The sequence below is a fragment of the Sapajus apella genome, unplaced genomic scaffold (assembly GCF_009761245.1).
Source record: "Sapajus apella isolate SASKATOON/1434 unplaced genomic scaffold, GSC_monkey_1.0 scaffold33, whole genome shotgun sequence".
Lineage (NCBI taxonomy): Eukaryota > Metazoa > Chordata > Mammalia > Primates > Cebidae > Sapajus > Sapajus apella.
The window spans coordinates 21,618,224-21,636,081 of NW_022436973.1; the positions used below are offsets into that span (position 1 = coordinate 21,618,224).

The 17,858-nt window shown below is 50.8% G+C and overlaps 1 protein-coding gene across 6 annotated transcripts in view; it reads right to left on the bottom strand.

Annotated features, from left to right (window-relative positions):
* Positions 1 to 1,112: 1,112 nt before the first annotated feature.
* SMOX (spermine oxidase) overlaps positions 1,113 to 17,858 on the bottom strand; it is a 42,790-nt gene continuing 26,044 nt past the window's right edge. For 3 of the 6 annotated variants that reach the window (XM_032295510.1, XM_032295513.1, XM_032295514.1), the window contains exons 2-8: positions 15,236 to 15,469; positions 11,018 to 11,244; positions 6,527 to 6,700; positions 5,655 to 6,414; positions 4,864 to 5,024; positions 2,025 to 2,114; positions 1,113 to 1,605 (exon numbers count right to left, since the gene is read on the bottom strand). In XM_032295510.1, coding sequence (XP_032151401.1) covers positions 1,468 to 1,605; positions 2,025 to 2,114; positions 4,864 to 5,024; positions 5,655 to 6,414; positions 6,527 to 6,700; positions 11,018 to 11,244; positions 15,236 to 15,443 — 1,758 coding nt within the window. In that variant the 5' untranslated portion in view covers positions 15,444 to 15,469 and the 3' untranslated portion in view covers positions 1,113 to 1,467. Of the gene's footprint in view, positions 1,606 to 2,024; positions 2,115 to 4,863; positions 5,025 to 5,654; positions 6,415 to 6,526; positions 6,701 to 11,017; positions 11,245 to 15,235; positions 15,470 to 16,173; positions 16,446 to 17,858 lie in introns of those variants that run through there. The other 3 variants (XM_032295511.1, XM_032295512.1, XM_032295515.1) reach the window with 3 other exon arrangements.

Genomic DNA, 17,858 nt, shown 5'->3' on the forward strand with positions numbered 1-17,858 from the left:
TGTGTGTGTGTGTGTGTGTGTGTGTGTGTGTGTGTGTGTGTGTGTGTCTGTCTGTGTCTGTGTAGGTGGGCATATGTGTATGGAGGTGAGTGTATGTAGGTGTGTGTACCTGTATATTCAGGTGAGTATACATAAGGGGGTAGGTGTGTCTTTTCACTCAGCAAAAAGAGAAGAAAAATAAAAGTTTATTATTATTATTTTTAAAGATACCTGTAGAGATGGGGTCTCACTGTGTTGCCCAGGCTGGGCTCAAGCAATCCTCCTGGCTCAACCTCCCAAAGTGCTGGAGTTACAGGCATGAGCCACCAGGCCCAGCCCAGGACCTTTTCCTAGATGCCTAGTATGTAAAGTATTGATCACTTTATATTTGGTGTGTGAAATATTCCTGAATACTGAGATGCTTGACAGCTTACATGTAAAGGATTACAAATAACACCTTCTTTACTTTTTCTGAGACAGGGTCTCATTCTGTCACCCAAGCTGGAGTACAGTGGTGTAGTCATGGCTCACTGCAGCCTCAGACTCCTGGGCTCAAGCGATCCTCCCACCTTGGCCTCCCAAAGTGTTGGCATTACAGGCATGGGGCACTGAACCCAGCTGAAAAGAAGAAAAATCTATCACCCAATAAACAGCAGGCCTTAGGATATTCCCCCTGCCAAAAAAAAAAAAATTAAAAAAAGGCCCAGAATGACCACCTTCCCAGAGGTCCAAAAGGAGCCACCCCAGAGGCCAGACCCACAGCCCAGTGGCCAGGACACTGATTAACAATGAACATACCTAGGCTTCGCATGGAGCCACAGCTGGGGTCCCCTCCCACAGAACTCCCTCACTCCAGGCAGCACGTCACTCAATTCAACTCAGAGAAGTCCAGCAAAGAAAGGGCCAGCAGGCAGACCCAGGCCAGACCTGAAGGAGCAGGTGGATAGTGAGAGGCCCGTATTCCTGAGGGGCCTTACTGGCAGGAAGGTAAACACCCCAACAGATGGGAGGAGGGGACACCCCTTCCAGGAAACACAGCCAGGCCAGGGTTCCCCCGCCTTCTCCCTCTTACTCAAAGGGGATATGATAGAAATAAACACACCCACATACACAGAGGCTGAGAAAACCAGAAAGAACCTGAGGGGCAGGGGAGGGAGCCTCTTTTATTATCCCAAAATGCAAAGTATTGAAGGCACTTACAATAACAAGGCGGGACAGAGGGCAGGCAGAGGAGCTCGGGATTCAGCACAGAGGTAACTCAATGGCCCACCTGCTTATGGCCCGGAGAAAAGGAAAAGCTACAGGGCCGGGTCTGAAGGCAGTCAGGGTAGCTAGCTCTACAGAAGAGAAAAATCCGTTCTACAGAGGATCAGGAAGGCAGAAACACACAGCAGCAAGGGGCCAGGCTAGAGGTCGTGAGTTAGTGGCTCTTCTGGGCAGGCAGCGAGGACAGCCCTCAGGTTCCCTGCTGGAAGAGGTCTCCAGCCCTCAGGTCCCCTGCTGGAAGAGGTCTCGGTACATCTCGATGAGGCGGGCGGCTTCCCGCTGGCCGGAGAGCAGAGCACCATGGGTGGTGGAATAGTACTTGCGGTGGGTGGCCTCACCGGAAAATAGCACCTGCATGGGCTGGGGGGCGGGGATGGGGAGGTCAGGGTGGAGGAGCAGCAGAGGCCACAAGGCCACCAGTCTTCCCCATCCCGACAACAAATTAGAGAGGCTCTGAGACACAGGTGCTGCTGCTTCCACAGGACGTAGAGCTGCCCGTCCCATCTGCCCACCTTCCCCTGCTTCTAACCTCGGCTCTTTCTGTCCCGAGACCATTAGGAGTCCTGGCTCTGCATTCTCATATGTTCTCTGTGCCTCTTACTTGTGAACTTGGGGCAAGTGGTTTAACCTCCCTAAGCCTCGCTTTTCTCATCTGCCAAATGGGTTTACATCATCTACTTCTGAGGGCATTTATAAGGATTAAGAGAACTCATGTATCTAAAGCACTTAGAACCTGGAAGAACAAAGCACTCAATAAAGTTGGTGGTAATTTAACAAACCTTTACGGAGCCCCTGTTAGCATCCAGGGGCTGTTCTGGGCACTTGGAAGAGAAAAGGTGACCAGGCTGCTGCTTTGTGGAGCTTCCATGCTGGTGAGGAAGCCAGACACGAAACCCAATTACTAAACTGCGTCATACGTGATGGAATGGATGTTTGTGCAAGGCGCCGCAAGCCCAGAAAAGAGGCCCAGTGTCGGGGGGGTCCCGCAAAGCTTCCCAGAGGACAGCATCTTTGGACTGGTTCTCGGAAGATGTTGAGTGAAAGGACAGGCAAAGGGCATTTCAGATGGAGGCAAAAATGTACCAGAGCAGGCTGTGCTTGGGGGACAGTGAGAATTTCGGTACAGCCAGGGCTCGGCCTTGAGAAAGCAGGCTGTCTAGGTGAGTTCTAGGCAAGATACGTTTTTGCACCCCAAGTTTACGTTTGGATTTTATCCTAGTGCCTCTCAAATTCAATATGTAAGGGCACCAGCTGTGGATCCTGATAAAATGCAGTTTTTATTTATTATTATTATTATTTGAGACAGCATCTTAGTCTATTGCCCCGGCTGTGACACGAATCACAGCTCACTGCAGCCTTGACCTCCTGAGCTCAAGCAATCCTCCTACCTAAGCCTCCTACGTAGCTGGGACTACCGCAGGCACACACCACCACACCTGGCTCTTTTTTTTTTTTAATTTTTTTGTAGAGATGGGGGTCTTGCTTTGTTGCCCAAGCTGGTCTTGAACGCCTGAGCTCAAGCCATCCTCCCACTTCAGCCTCCCAAAGTGCTGGGATTACAGGGAGGAGCAAGCATCTCTGGCCAGAATGCAGTTTTTAATCTAGCAGGTCTGAAGTGGGCTGAGAGTCTGCATTTATTTTTATTTATTTATTTGTGTGTGTGTGTGTGTTTGTGTGTGTGTGTGTGCCGGTGGGAGTGGGGTGGTGGTTTTTTGTTTTGAGACAGGGTCTCACTCTGTCGCCCAGGCTGGAGTGCAGTGGCATGATCTCAGCTCGCTGCAATCTCCGCCTCCCGGGTTCAAGCAATTCTCATGTCTCAGCCTCCAGAGTAGCTGGCACTAGAGGTGTGTGCCACCACACCCAGCTAATTTTGTATTTTTAGTAGAGACAGGGTTTGCCATGTTGGCCAGGCTGAGAGTCTGCACTTCTAACTAGCTGCCAGGTGAGGCTGGTACTATTGGTCTACCTACCCTGGGTAGTGAGGCTGTATCCCACCAAGGAGCCCACAGAGGTTGTTACCCCAAAAGGAGTGCTGTATACTATGTCAGGGTGCAAGCTGCCTACTTCCACATTCACCCATTCTCCTCTTTCTCCTCAATAACAAAGTCGTGATTTTTAACTGGGTCCATTACCATCCAGAATAAAAATTACATTGCCCAGCCTCTCTAGCAGCTGGGTGCAGTCATGTGACTATGTTCTGGCCAATGAGCTTTAAAGACCACTGTTGCTTAAAGACACCATCATCTCAGCTCAAAGAGTTTCTCTCTTGCCATTTGCCTTTCTTCCTCCTTCCAGCCTAAGATGCAGATGTGACAGCAGAACTTCTGCAGCCCTCTTGGACCACAGGTGGCCTTGAAGATGGGAAACAGGTGCTAATGATACAGGATCCTGCTGCCGGCCTCCAGATTTCCTTTTCATTTTCCTTGTTTAAGCCACAGTTATGTTTGCTCTGCTTTGCTTTTTGTTACATGCACTAGTCCTATCTGATGCAGGTGAAAAGAGATTTGATTTTTAGGAGGATGGCTGTGGTAGCAGAAAGGACCTTTCCTAAGGACCTCTGTCTCTTTAAACACCAGCCCTTTTCTCTCCCCCTCTGAGCACAGCTGGGCAGGCACAGTAGACTGGTTGACTGAACTCTTCTTTACCAATTATACCAAATAACTGTTTCAAATATAACTCGAGTTTTAACATTTATTGGGTGTGTCTACTTGGTGGGGGAAACTCAAAATTCACTTTATGGGAGCAAAAGTATGTATTTCAGATTTACTATTCTTTTTAGTGGACAGTTGCCATAATTTCGGAGAGTGCCGGTATTCTAAACTTTATTTGCTAAAATATATTGGGAAAACATTTCAGTTGAATTGGTGCTATCCAGTAAGACATTCCATGATGCTGGAAACATTCTATCACTATATAATCTGCTATGGTAGCCTCTAGCCACATGTGTCTATTAAACTTGCAATGTGACTAGTGCAACCAAGGAACAAAAACTTCACTACATTGGTCAGGTGTGGTGGCTCATTCCTACAATCCCGGCACTTTAGGAGGTTGAGACAGGAGGATAGCTTGAGCCCAGGAGTTCAAGACCAGCCTAGCAATATGATGAAACCCCATCTCTACCCCAAAAAATACAAAAATTAGCTGAGCGTGATGGCATGCCTGTGGTCCCAGCTACTTGGGAGCCTGAGCTGGGAGGATCACTTGAACCTGGGAGGTGAAGACTGCGGTGAGTGTGATCGCACCACCACACCCCAGCCTGAAGTGTAGACAGAGCAGGACCTTGTCTCAAAAAAGAAAAAAAAATACTATATTAATTTAATTTTGTAATTAATTAATTTAAATTGAAAGTGGCTGACAGCTACCATATTGGCCAACACAGCACAGAATAGCTCAGTTTTCCTAACATCAAGAAAACATTTTAAGTTTCAATTCAATTCCATTTTTCTTCCAGATATTAAGTGCACTTTCTCCTTGTGTTCTCTCATTACAGAAGCTACTCCATCCCGCCTCACCTGAGCACCCTTTAGTGAACAGTACCCTGGTCCTCCTCACCCTGGACCAGACACACATACAAAATACACCCACAACTCCCCTCCTTACCCACACGCCCCCGCTTACCGCCGTCTTTGAGCTCTCCGTGTACGGCAGGGGCTTAGCCAGCTTCTCCACGTCAGCCCCGCTGGAGCCCACCTGTGTGTATGAATAGGAGCCGCGGAAGTAGGGGTTGCTGCCCCAGGCCGAGCGCAGAATTCGCCGCGGTTTTGGGATGTTGGGGTTCCCTGATGGAGAGTCAGAAAAGCCAAGGGGAGGGAGGATAAGAAATGGCTGCGTACAGAAGATGACCCCAAATGGACAACCCCACCCCACCTCCAGGGCTTCGGGAGGACGAGACTGCCAGGGGTAGACAGAGAAGATAGAGGAGGAAGGAGAGAGGCTGGGACCTGAGCCGTGTACCCACTCAGCACCTCCTGTGACCCCCAGCAAAACACTCCACCTTACTTTTCCTATCTATCTGAAAACACATGACAGATAATCATGCTTCCCCGGCTAATTTCAGGGGTTCTTGTGAGGCCCTCCTGGAATAGTGGGTGAAAAATGTTCAGCTGAAAGACTCAGAGAGCAAAATGCAAATCCAGCTCTTAGCAACAAAGCACGACGGGTGGTGATGTCTGAGTGTTTTACCATCAGCCCTTAGAAAGAGGGAAGAAACACAGTGCCCAGCATTCTGAGTGTTTCAAGCTCCAAACCGTCAGCAATTGAGGAGCCTTAGGCCGGGTGTGGCGCCCCTCTCCCAGCAGGCACAGCATCTGAGCTTCACAGTCTGGGGAGGAGAGAGCTGCCACAGGTCCAGCAGAGGAGGGCAGGGGAGGAAGACGGGGCGGGGGGAGTGGGCCGTGGGGCACGCGCACCTGTGAACTGACGCAGCATCTCTGTGCAGATCTCGGCCACTGCCTCGTCATCACACTTCTCCATGACAAGGGCCTCCTCCCCGCAGATCCAGCCGCTCAGCACGTGGCCGTAGCGCTCAGGTGGGTAGAGGACATCGAAACCGCAGATCTTGCGGTACCAGAGCTCGGGTGGGTAGGTGAGGGTGCGGCTCTCCGCCTCATCCTCCCACACAAACTGTAAGCTGTTGCACTCAGGGCCCCAGAAGGGCTCCTCGAATTCCAGAAAGATCTTGTCAGTGGTGCCAATGCCCAGGCGGTGGATGGCAGCCACCTTCTCTGTGGGCAGGCCTGGCCGGAAGAAGCTGGTGTACTGCCTCTTCAGCACGCCCAGCGACACAGTCACAATCACGTGGTCCGCTGGGATCAGCTCGCAGTCCTCGCACTCCACCACCACCGGCCACTGCTCTTCCTCATCCCACCTGCTCCCCGGGGGCTCCTCTCCAGCCTGGCCACCCTCCCCGGTGTCATGATTGTGGTCACCCTCACCCCGGGGCTCAATCTCAGGGCCCCTGGGGCGGGCCGAGGCCTGGTCCCAGTGAACACAGCGGACTGGTTTCCCCAGCTGGATGACGTGGGCGGGGATGCCGTCCGCCAGCAGCTCCACAACCCGCATGAAGCCAGAGGGGATGATGTGGTGAGCACCGGGGATCTCGGTCCACTCCCCGAAGGCGCTCAGGGACACCTCGTCCATGCTGTGTGAGCTGCTCTCACAGCTCTCCACCTGCGGGAAGACCCAGGGAGAAGCCAGGTGACCGCCAGAGTTGGGCAGGGGTAGGAGCAGCGCAGCCCTCCTCAGACCCAGACGCCCCCAGAATCCGTCTTCCTCGAGATACCTTCAGGTACTGCTGGATCATGGCGAGCTTCAGGCGCTTCGTGGCCTCTGGGTCGTCAGGGTCATCCCTGATGCGGTTGCGCACCTCCTCTCGGGTGAACACCCCCACGCTATTTTGACTTTCAGCATTGACTGGTTTATCGTGCCGGAAGAACTCCTGGGTCAAGTTATAGACCTGCCAGAGAGACCCCATGAGACTGAAAACACCTCATCACACCTCCATCTCAAACAGAAGGGCCCCAACTCAAAAGCCTCCAGTTCCCAGGTGTCCCCTGGATGCACTGAGCCCCTGGTCTCTGTCCCTTAGTGAACCGATGTTGCATTCAATGCTGTACCAGGACTGTACCAACAGGCCCTGGGTGGCCACCTCCTCGCCTCCGGCCTGTGGGGGAGGTGGGATGGGCCCCAGAGGCTCTCTTGCTGAGCCCTCGCTTAGGACAAAGTGAAACATTTGGTGCCCATACAGTCTGTGGGAAAGAAGTCACCCCTCATGGACTCTGCATGGGCCTCCACGGGCTCTACCTCCCACTGGACGATGGGCATTTGCACACATTTACCTGTTCTAAGAACCATACGTGCACTTTCCCTGCTGCCCCTGCCCAAGCGTGTCTGCTTTGCCTGCTCCCAAGAGGGCAGTCTGGAGCTGTGGCCTGGCCAGCAGAAGGAGCCCTTCTGCTGGAAACAACCCCCTGGGCCTGTCAGGTCCCTACAAAGCATCCCCCTTTGCTTCAGGCCTCAGCCACGAGTTAGGAAGCCGGGATGCAGAGGGAAGACAGGAACACAAAAGCCATGGTCTCAGGAGGCCCCAGTGTGCCAAGGAATGGAGCTGCATTTCACGGGGACATTTCAGCAAGAACTCCAGCCCACACCTCATCAACAGATAATGATGATCAGTCCCTTGAAATAGGGTCTGACTACCCCCCACCCTCCCTCAATGTCTGCCTCATGTACAGACACTAAGCATCAGGCAGGGCTCCCTGAAGGAAGTAAGCCAGTCCAGGGCAGTCCTGGGACCCCCAGAAGCAACATTCACTCAACATTTACCAGGCTCTGTGTGGGACACAGCTTGTAATGTGGGCAAAACAGTCCCTGCCCCTGCCCTCACTCCAGCTAGGGAGACAGTCTACGATTGGGCTGCTGTGATAGGAAAGTACCCGGGGCTGTGAGGTCAATGCAGACAACCCTGGGCAGCTGGGAGATGGCCAGGATGGAGGGAAGAGGGGGAAGAAAAGTATTTCAGGCAGAGGGAACAGCAACCTCAAAGATGGAAATGCAGTCAGGAATCCTGACGGGGTTTGGTTTTGCTGGAGGGGGCAGCAAGGAAAGAGGAAGATCTGAGAGCCGACTTTGGAAAGGCAGGCAGGGGCCAGGGCATAAAGGACTGAGAGTTATTCCAAGGACTCTGGACTTGATCCAAGGCCCTGGCACCACTGGGGGGCTGTGAGCAGAAAGGCAGCAGGATTGCCTGCCCACAGCTGTCATGCCCAGGACACTGGCTTATGGAGGCTCCGTGGCTGGGCCTCTGTGGCTGAGCTGATGAATGCTTTGTTTCCCTTCCTAAAGTGAGCATGGTCAGCACACATGCCTGGGAATGGTATCTGCCCTGTCCCCCCACCCTGGCCTAGGCCCTGGGACCAAAGGGCAAAGGAAGATGGCAAAGCTCAGTGTCGTCCGCCACCCGACACCACCACCATCTCACTCAAGGGGAAGGCCTCCACCTGAGACACAAACATGAATTAAACTTCTCTCTGGAAACTAAATTATAAAGAAGAGTGAAGGAAATTGTTTTGTCTTGTCTCCCTGCAATCACGAGATGCCCAGTGGTTAGCCTTAGCTAGAGTCCTCAGCAAATTCTTGACCCAGGAATTCTTCACTGCCAAGAGTCAGCTTTCAACTTGCCTCCTCCTCCCTGGGTTTTTCCCTTGGGCAATAAGCAACATGGTAGCCAGTCCTCAGCTTATGTTAACTACAGGCCAAAATGCCCAGCTGAGGAGTAACACATTTAGTCCATCGATGTGACTCTTTGTATCAGCCACCGACTCGGGCAGCCTTCACTGAACATGGCTGGGTCATATGGCACAGTCTCCTCTCCTGGGTTATCTGACACCTTCCCAGTGTGACCCGAGGAAAATGGGACCTGTCTGTGACAGCTAATAATACCCCAATTCTCATTAAGCACTTACAATTGGGATCTCATTCAACCCTCATAATACTATGAGGTAGGTACCACCATGCCCATTTTACAGAAGAGGAAAGTAGGGCTCAGAGAGGCTCAATAACCTGCTCAAGATTCCACAGCTAATAAATGGTAGAACTGGCATTTAATCAAGGCATCTTACTCCAGAAACTAAGCTCTAGATGATGCCACTGCACAAACTCATTTATTTGTTAATAAATAAAATACATTTCAAATGAATGGCTCTTCAAAGTCATCATCTTTGGGGACTGCATATTTATTACGAAGCCTTGCTGAGGCTTCACATGCTTAGAGTGCACCTCTTCAGAATGGCCTCCAGGATTGGTTAAAAGCCATGCAAAGAAATCTTGACATCATGGCTACACCTTATCCTTTTAACTGAAAACACCACCACCCAGATGGATAATCCACCATATCTACCCCATTATTAACAATGCACACACTTGATTTTCAAAAATCAAACCCACCAGCTGAATTTGATGATGATCTACTTTTAAAAACATTTAAAAGAGCAAACCATGGGCCCTGAAAGTCATTTTCAAAAGGCATCATGTTTGAATCACTCACAATAACCTGGGAATCAGGCTGGGGCTGATTTCCAGCAGACCAGAAAGGTCTACTTTGAAGAATACTAGTTCTTATCTGACCATTAACAATTCAGTCTCTTTGCACATGATAACACACAATACAATGGACTGCACACAACGTACCTTGTTGGTGCACACACACAAGACACTGAGTGTGCCTGTCCTCCATAGAGCAGGGGCTACCCTAAAGCCAGGGTCATTTCTCCTTTCTTATGCCCAAGAGATTAGAAAATGCACAATAGGCCAAATTACTGACCTGGAGTGAAGGATCATTACACCATAAATGACAAGCTATCAGATGACTGGGCCTACGCATTAGCTTGCTTGTTCAGTGCAGTTCACACAGCTAAAGAATATTAATGATATTAATAATTTTTTAAAAATCTGAATAAAACAAGGATATGTGCCATTGCCACTTCTATCCAACACTGCGCTGAGATACTAACCAGTGCAATAAGGCAAGAAAAAAAAAACCATCTACAGCTGTGCTATCCAACACAGTAGCTACTAGACACCTGCAGCAATTTAAAATTTAAAAATTAGGCCAGGCGCAGTGGCTCATGCCTGTAATCCCAGCACTTTTGGAGGCCGAGGCAGGCAGATCACAGTCAGGAGTTTGACACCAGCCTAAGATGCTGAAACACCGTCTTTACTACAAATACAAAAATTAGCTGGGCATGCTGGCTCTTGCCTGTAAGTAATCCCAGCTACTCAGGAGGCTGAGGCAGGAGAATCACTTGAACCTGGGAAATGGAGGTTGCGGGGAGAGTGAGCTGAGATCGCGCCACTGCACTCTAGCCTAAGCGACAGAGCAAGACTCCATCTCAATAAAAAAATTAAATATTCAGTTCCTCAGTTTTACTTGCGTCGCTTCAAGTGCTCAAGAGCCAGACGTGGCTAGTGTCAACCATGCTGCGTAGTGCAGATCTAACACATCATTATCACTGTGGAAAGTTCTACTGGGCAAAGGCTGCTCTAAGGATTAGAGAGAAAAAGCCAAAATTCTCATTTTATCTGTAGAGTTATATACATAAATTCCAAAATATTATTAGAATATAAATTAATATAATTAACAAAATACATATATTATTAGAATTAAAAATAATTAGGTCAGGCTCGGTGGCTCAGGCCTGTAATCCTAGCACTTTGGAAGGCTGAGGCGGGCAGATGACGGGGTCAGGAGTTTGAAACCAGCCTGACCAACATGGTGAAACCCTGTCTCTACCAAAAATACAAAAATTAGCCAGGCATGGTGGCACGCACCTGTAATCCTAACTACTCAGGAGGCTGAGGCAGGAGAATCGCTTGAACCTGGAAGGTGGAGGTTGCAGTGAGCCGAATCATGCGACTGCACTCCAGCCTGGGTGACAGAGCGAGACTCCGTCTCAAATAAAAACAAAACAAAACAAACTACCACTTATAAGAGTATCTACAAGCACCAACAGTAACAACCATCACCACCACCCCCACATACCTAGTAATAAATCTAACAAAAGATGTTTAAGGCCTTTTTAAAGATATATTTAATCACACGCATCAATAATCTCTTGCCTAGTACTTTCCCACTCAGCACCTTCATTTTATCCTCACATCATTCTGGTTTTCCAAATGCAGGGCCCAGGGAGTGTGCAGAGACAGGATGAGGATCACAGAAGACCTTGCAGGGCTCCCCATGCCCTCAGGACCAGCTGCTCTGCTCATGCCTCACCTCGTTGTATAAATCGCTGAATTCCTCAACCACGTCCTTGGGGATCCTGCGGCCGTGGTTGGTAAGGTAGCAGGCCACGCCATTCTTGGAGTAGAGGCTGATGCGGCCCACGCTGCGCTCCCCATCAGTTGTCTCTTCCAGGAGGCCGTTGGCTTCTGCTAGATGATAGATAGGGTTCCCATGGGAGCCATGGATCCAGGTGGCTCCCAGCTCAAAGGTGGCGTGTCCTGAGGGTAACAACAACAGGCCCTTAGAGACTTAGGGACTTCTCCAGAGAGGGCCAGCACTGCTTCCCCCTCTTTCCTCCAAGAGGCTCTTTCCACCCCTACAACAGGACAGGAAGGAGCTTGAACCCCCACTGCTGACAACCAATGAACATCCTCGGTGAAGTTTCCACTGAAAATCACCTTATAGCTAAGATAACTGCCACCTTGGATGACTCTGTGATTTGTCCCAGAGTCACCTTACTGGACCAGTTAAAAGGCTCTTCTTTATCAGCCCCACCTTTTTCTCAGATAACACCAGATACCACACCCAACTTCTTCACTGGTACCTCCCGGACCCGGGAGAAGCACCGTGGGCCCCTGAGGGTCTCCACCTGGCCTTTTTTCAATTCTTCAACATCCCCAGTGGCTCCAGGGTCTAAAGCATTTCCCAGAAAGAAAATGGTCCCCTCCCAACTCAGCATAGGGCAGAAGAGAAGCCCAAACATACCAGTTTGCAAGATTCCTCCATAAAGCAATCTAAGGCGCACTTCCAGGGAAAGTGAAGCAGCCAGGCATGGTGGCTCATGCCAGTAATCCCAGCACTTTGGGAGGCCGAGGTGGGCAGATCACCCGAGGTCAGGAGTTCAAGACAGCATGACCAACACGGAGAAACCCTGCCTCTACCAGAATACCAAAATTAGCCAGGCATGGTGGAGTTAGAAACCAGCCTGACCAACATGGAGAAACCCCATCTCTACTAGAATATAAAAATTAGCTGGGCATGGTGATGCATGCCTCTAATCCCAGCTACTTGGAAGGCTGAGGAAGGAGAATCGCTTGAACCTGAGAGGTAGAGGTTGCAGTGAGCCGAGACAGTGCCATTGCACTCCGGCCTGGACAAGAAAAGCAAACTCCATCTCAAAAAAGATAAAAAAAAAGTGAAGCCCACTACATCCTTTGGCACAGTACCAGAAACCCTGAGAGCCTGACTGGGGCAGGGAACATCTCCTGGGTCCAAGTTGGGATGGCCTGGGAACTAGGTCTACTACCTCATCCACAGCCAAGGTACCATGTACCCTGAGTCAAGTCGCCTCCCTGCCTGGGCCTCAGTTTCCTCTTCCGATGCTAAAGAAGCTGTCTCCTTCTCCCATTCCTCTCCATCCCTACCTAGCTCCCAGGGAAATTGAAACAATGAAAGGAAAAGAGATTGAAACTTTTTGGGGGGTGTTTTGCTTTGTTTTTGCAGGCCTGCTTCAAGATATATGTGGCACATTTTTTGCCAAGATAGTCACAGTGATTCCTCCTATCTTTGTACACATACCCCTTTGCAACATGACTGTCATTCCTCCCATACATGACTGTCATTCCTCCCATGAGAAGGTGGAGTCTGTTTCCCCAGTTTTTGGATCTGAGCTAGACTTGTGACTTGCTTTGGTTAACAGAATGTAGTGAGAGTGATGTTTGTGAATTCAGAGCCTCAGCCTCAAGGGGCCTCATGGCTTCCATCCTCACCCTCCGAGGATGTGACAACCATGGAAAGAAACCAAGGCTTATCCTCCTGAGGCATGAGGCCCAGAGAGAAGCCTGTGCCCACCACCAGACACATAGGTAGGGCTATCATGGGCAAACTGGAGGACACCAAAAGCTGAAAAGCCATTGTCCTGTTGGCAGCAGGTCTCTGGTGGGCATCAAGGGCATTTAATTGCTACCCCTCTGTTACAACCTCAGGCTTAGAGCTCCCTGAAGTGTCTTGCCTGGTTTGAGCTCCCAATAGGAGCCGAAGGGACCAGTACTCTGGGAAGGAATCGGAACCTTTCCCAGCACACAGCAGGGAGCTCCAGGTCATAGAATCATGGGGCAGCCGAGACATGGGACACCTTTCCTGCCTCCAGATATTCAGCAAAAGCAGGATTTAGGTGAGTGTTCAAGATCAGGAGTAAGGTCAGTGCCCACCTCTCTCCCTGGGATCTGTAAGGAGGTAGAGGCCCAGAGCAGGCCCCCTGCCTGAGAAAGCTTCCTGCCCTCTCCCACATGCTCCACCATCTCTGTCATCCTTGCCACACCCCTACATCCAAAGGGCACCAGACACTGTCTGCATGCCTACCCATACCATCCCAGGAGCCCCTGGCCTTGACCCCTGCTCTCACCTTGACAAAGTCATAGCTACCATTTCCCTATGCAGCAGGTCCAGCTGCAGCTGGGCTTCCAGCCCTGTGTGACTGCACACACGACACACACATGCACACCCAACACACACATGCACACCCTTTCCCTGATGTGTTCTCCCTTCTCCTGGCAGGGTGCTGCCTCAGCTGCCCCCACATACATCCTTCCATGCACATTACTCCTTCTTCCTTCTCACTACATACCCAACTCCCACCACCACTGAGGCCCACGCTCCCTACCTCTAGGAAGCCTTCCCACCAATCGACTAATCGATCAGTTGATCAATCATGGCTCCTGTCCACCTCCTGCAGCGCCATCTCTCCCACCTCGCCACCTTGTACCATCATTCTCCAGCATGGCACATCCCAGCCATCAGCTACTACTGACACTGGGCCATTTGTCTTCCTGTCTTCTGTTTCTGTGCCAGACCCTGACTGTCTCATCAAGACTGGAGAATCATAAGAGCCCACCCTTCACTAAGGCTTCTAGCCAGCAAATCGGGTGATGAGCAACAGAGTCCCCGGGCTTTCCCTGGCTGTCCCAGGTTTACAACGGCAGCTTTGGATGGCACTTTCACCCTCGCTGCCAGCAGACACTCTTGTGTGTGCCAAGGGAAAAGAGACAACTTTAGCTATGCCTTTCGAGACATGCTGTAGGGGAGGACACTTAATGAGATCAAGGTTTCTACAAGAGAGAAGGCCCCTACATGTCCCCAACCTCTGGGACTCTAAGTCTGACGACCTACTTCTCTAAGCAAGCAGCTGCACCATCTCTGCCTGGCCTTGGGAATATACCAGACACAAAAAAACACAGACACAAAATCCTCTAGAGGAGCTGGGCACAGCGGCTCACATCTGTAATCCCAGCACTTTGGGAGACTGAGGCAGGCGGATCACCTGAGGTAAGAAGTTCGAGACCAGCCTGGCCAACATGGTGAAACCCTGCCTCTACTAAAAATACAAAAACTAGCTGGGCATGGTGGTACACACCTGTAGTCCCAGCTACTCGGGAGGCTGAGGCAGGAGAATCACTTGAACCCAGGAAGCGGAGGTTGCAGTGAGCCAAGTTAGCACCACTACACTCCAGCCTGAGCAAGTGTGAGAATCTGTCTTAAAAAAAAAAAAAAATAGAGGATCAATGTAGCCACACACTCCAGGCCAGGTGTGGTCTCACTGGGTCATTTTCATGGTTTCTACCCACTCAACCCCTCATTGGTCAGACTCCCCTCCCCTGTTGGGAAGCCCTGACAGGGGAATTTCAGGCAGTTTCCCCATTCTCTGAGACCCCTGGTAAAGTCTGCCCACCCCAGGCAAGTTTCTTACCTGGCTGCTTTCTCCAGGGTCCTCATTGCTCTGCAACCTGGACAGATCCACTTCCCAGATAATCCCAAGACCTGCCCATCAGCCATAAGGAGGCCCCAAATCCCCTTTCACCTCTGCTAACCCAGGATCCTACTTCTCCAGGGCTAGCTCTCAGTCACGATATACTAATTCACAATCAAAAGTTAATGACAATGAGGACCTTGCAGGAGAATTTCACTTCTTGTGAAACGGAAACTGGCCCACTCAGTACCAAGGCAGCTTGGGTGTCCACTCCCTCCCGAAAACTGTGAACCCTAGGTCAGAGGCAAGCCAGCATTCTCCAAAAATGGAAGTCAGGGCCCCACCATGCCCACTTCAGAGGGCTGCCTCAAGGAGCAAAGGAAGCGTCTGGAAAACGCCCAGGCAGGATGCATGTTGGAACATTTATCCCAGGAGCTAAAATAATGAGATTTCAGGAAGAGCTGGGAGTTAAGGGACTACAGGTGACCTGGGGAGATGGCTGGGCTGGACTGGGTGGCACTTACCAAGTTTCACGCTCTGCACGCGGCCTCCGATATGGCTGGAAGCCTCGAGGACAGTGACATCCGTGAAGCCCTGCTCAAGAAGTGCTTTGGCTGCAGCCAGGCCAGCCAAGCCGGCGCCGATCACCACCACACGAGGCTGTCCCCTTCTCCGCAGGCCACGACTGAGAGGGTCATCCGCACTGTCTCCACTGGATTCACAACTTTGCATACCGTCCGCACTCACCTTCTAGGAACCTGCAGGGGGAGGAGGAACCACAGCTTACTGGCTCTGCCTTCACTTCCCATCTGCCCCAAGGGAAACTCAGGGCTCCCATCACACTCTGCCCTCTGTTGCAGGGGGAACTGGAGTCTCTCCCTCTCTCTCTGAGGACCTGAACAAGAAAAGCCCCCTCCAAAGGGGCAGGGAGGGAGCGAAGAAGAAATAAGGGAAGTGAGAGGAAGGGAGGAAAAAAGGAAGAAAGGGAGGGAAGGAGAAAGTAAGGGAGAGATGCATTTTGGGTCCCCACCAGCAGGCAGGAGACCTGGGAGCCCATCTTAAGCCCCTGAAATTCTCAATTTCACCCCTAAACTTGTTAGGCACTGCCTCTTCCCTGACAGGCCCCAAAGTGGAGATGAGAGGCAGCAAGTGAGGAGATGGCCACAGTCAGGAGAGACAGAGGCTTGGGGCTACTGATTCTGGACCAGCTCAGCATGGCATGGCTGCTGTGGTCCACCTGGTGCCAATGCCAGGATGCTCACACAGACCCTGGGATACTTGCCTGGACCCCAAGATACTCACACAGACTCCTCAGGATACTCACAAAGACCCCAGGATACTTGCCTGGGCCCCAAAAAAGTTGCATGGACCCCAGGATACTTGCCACCCAAAGATACTTGCCTGGACCCCCAAGATACTTGCATGGATCCCAAGATATTCACACAGAGCCTAGGATACTCACACAGACGCCAGGATACTTGCACACACAAGTCTGGACCCTCTGCTCTCCCTCCTTTGCCTGCTCTTCCCTGGCGCGCTCTCTCTCTTTCCCTTGCCCCTTCTCTTGTCTCTGGCTTTCTGTTGATCTTTCACAGCCTCAATGAAGTGGCAATTTGGTGGGCAGGACATAGTTCCGCCCTCCCCCGAGAAAGTGCCACGAGGCCTGCATCCAACAAGCCTGCTATTCCGGGTAGGTTGTTTTCCCAGCCACCCAGTCCTTCAGCCACCACAAAGCAGCAAGGAGCCCAGGAAACAGTGGACCAACAGGACCCATGGCACCAGAGGCCAGACATGAAATTGACAGTTACACTAAGCCAGTTTGCTCAGAGATGCCAGACTACAGGAGCTGATGGCTGGGAGACCAAAGGGGTCCCTGAATCTGGCCCCAGGGATAGGAGAGGCTGCTTTTCTTTTCCCAGAATGACCAGGAGGGTTTGGAGGTATCTGGGGGCCACCCTGAGGAACCACTCAGCTCAAATGCTGTCCCTGTTCCTTCCCTGATTCAGGCAATTTAGATTCCAGTTGTCTTTGCTGAGGTTTAAGTCGCAGAATTTGCAGAATCTAATAGTATTCAGGATCTAACAGGGAACAAATGTGGGTGGAAGGTGGCTGCTGGACATCAGACAAGGGGCACTGTCGCCCATACCTAATAAAGCTGCACATAACTGTTCCCCTGACACAGCAATCCCACTCTTCAGAATACATCGGCCAGGTGCAGTGGCTCACACCTGTAATCTCAGCACTTTGGGAGACCGAGGCAGGCAGATCATGAGGTCAGGAGTTCGAGATCAGCCTGACCAACATGGTAAAACCCATCTCTACTAAAAATGCAAAAATTAGCTGAGGGTGGTGGCATGTGCCTGTAGTCCTAGCTACTCAGGAGATTGAGGCAGGAGAATTGCTTGAACCCGGGAGGTGGAGGTTGCAGTGAGCCAAGATCGCGCCACTGCACTCCAGCCTGGGCGACAGAGTGAGACTCCATCTCAAAAACAAAAAAAATACACCCAACAGAAAGAGGGCATATTCTACCAAAGACACATGTGTAAGAGTGTATACAGCAGTTATATTTATAACATCCTGAAAATAAAAACACCCCACGCAGGTCCATCAGCAGGAGAACAGACACATATATGGTGCTGTAGGTAGATATCCATATCGTGGACTACTCTTCAGCAATAAATAGAACCCCACTACTGATATTCCCAACAACACATGGACACCTCAGTCATACACTGAGCAAAAGAAGCCAGAGACAAAAGGGCACGGACCATATGACTCCATTTACATGAAGGTCAAGAAGAAGCAAACCCAATCTGTGAACCCAGAGGTCAGAAGAAAGGTTATGAGGCAGGGAGATGACAGAAGGGGGCAGGAGGGGCCTTTCTGAAGTGGAGAGAATAAATGGGTAGGTACCCAGTGCACATATGAAGATTCACTGAATTGCACATTTAAGATATGTGTAATTTACTGTATGTATCTACACAGATCTCACTAACAAGACAGTCATTCCTGCTTTCCAATCAATCCGTCAAAGGCTGCCACACTAACTTTCTTCTCCATGCATTTCAGGGTCTGACCATTAAGGTTTCCATCCCGCTTGGAACAGCAGTGTCCTTAACATCACTTTTTTTTTTTTTTTTTTTTTTT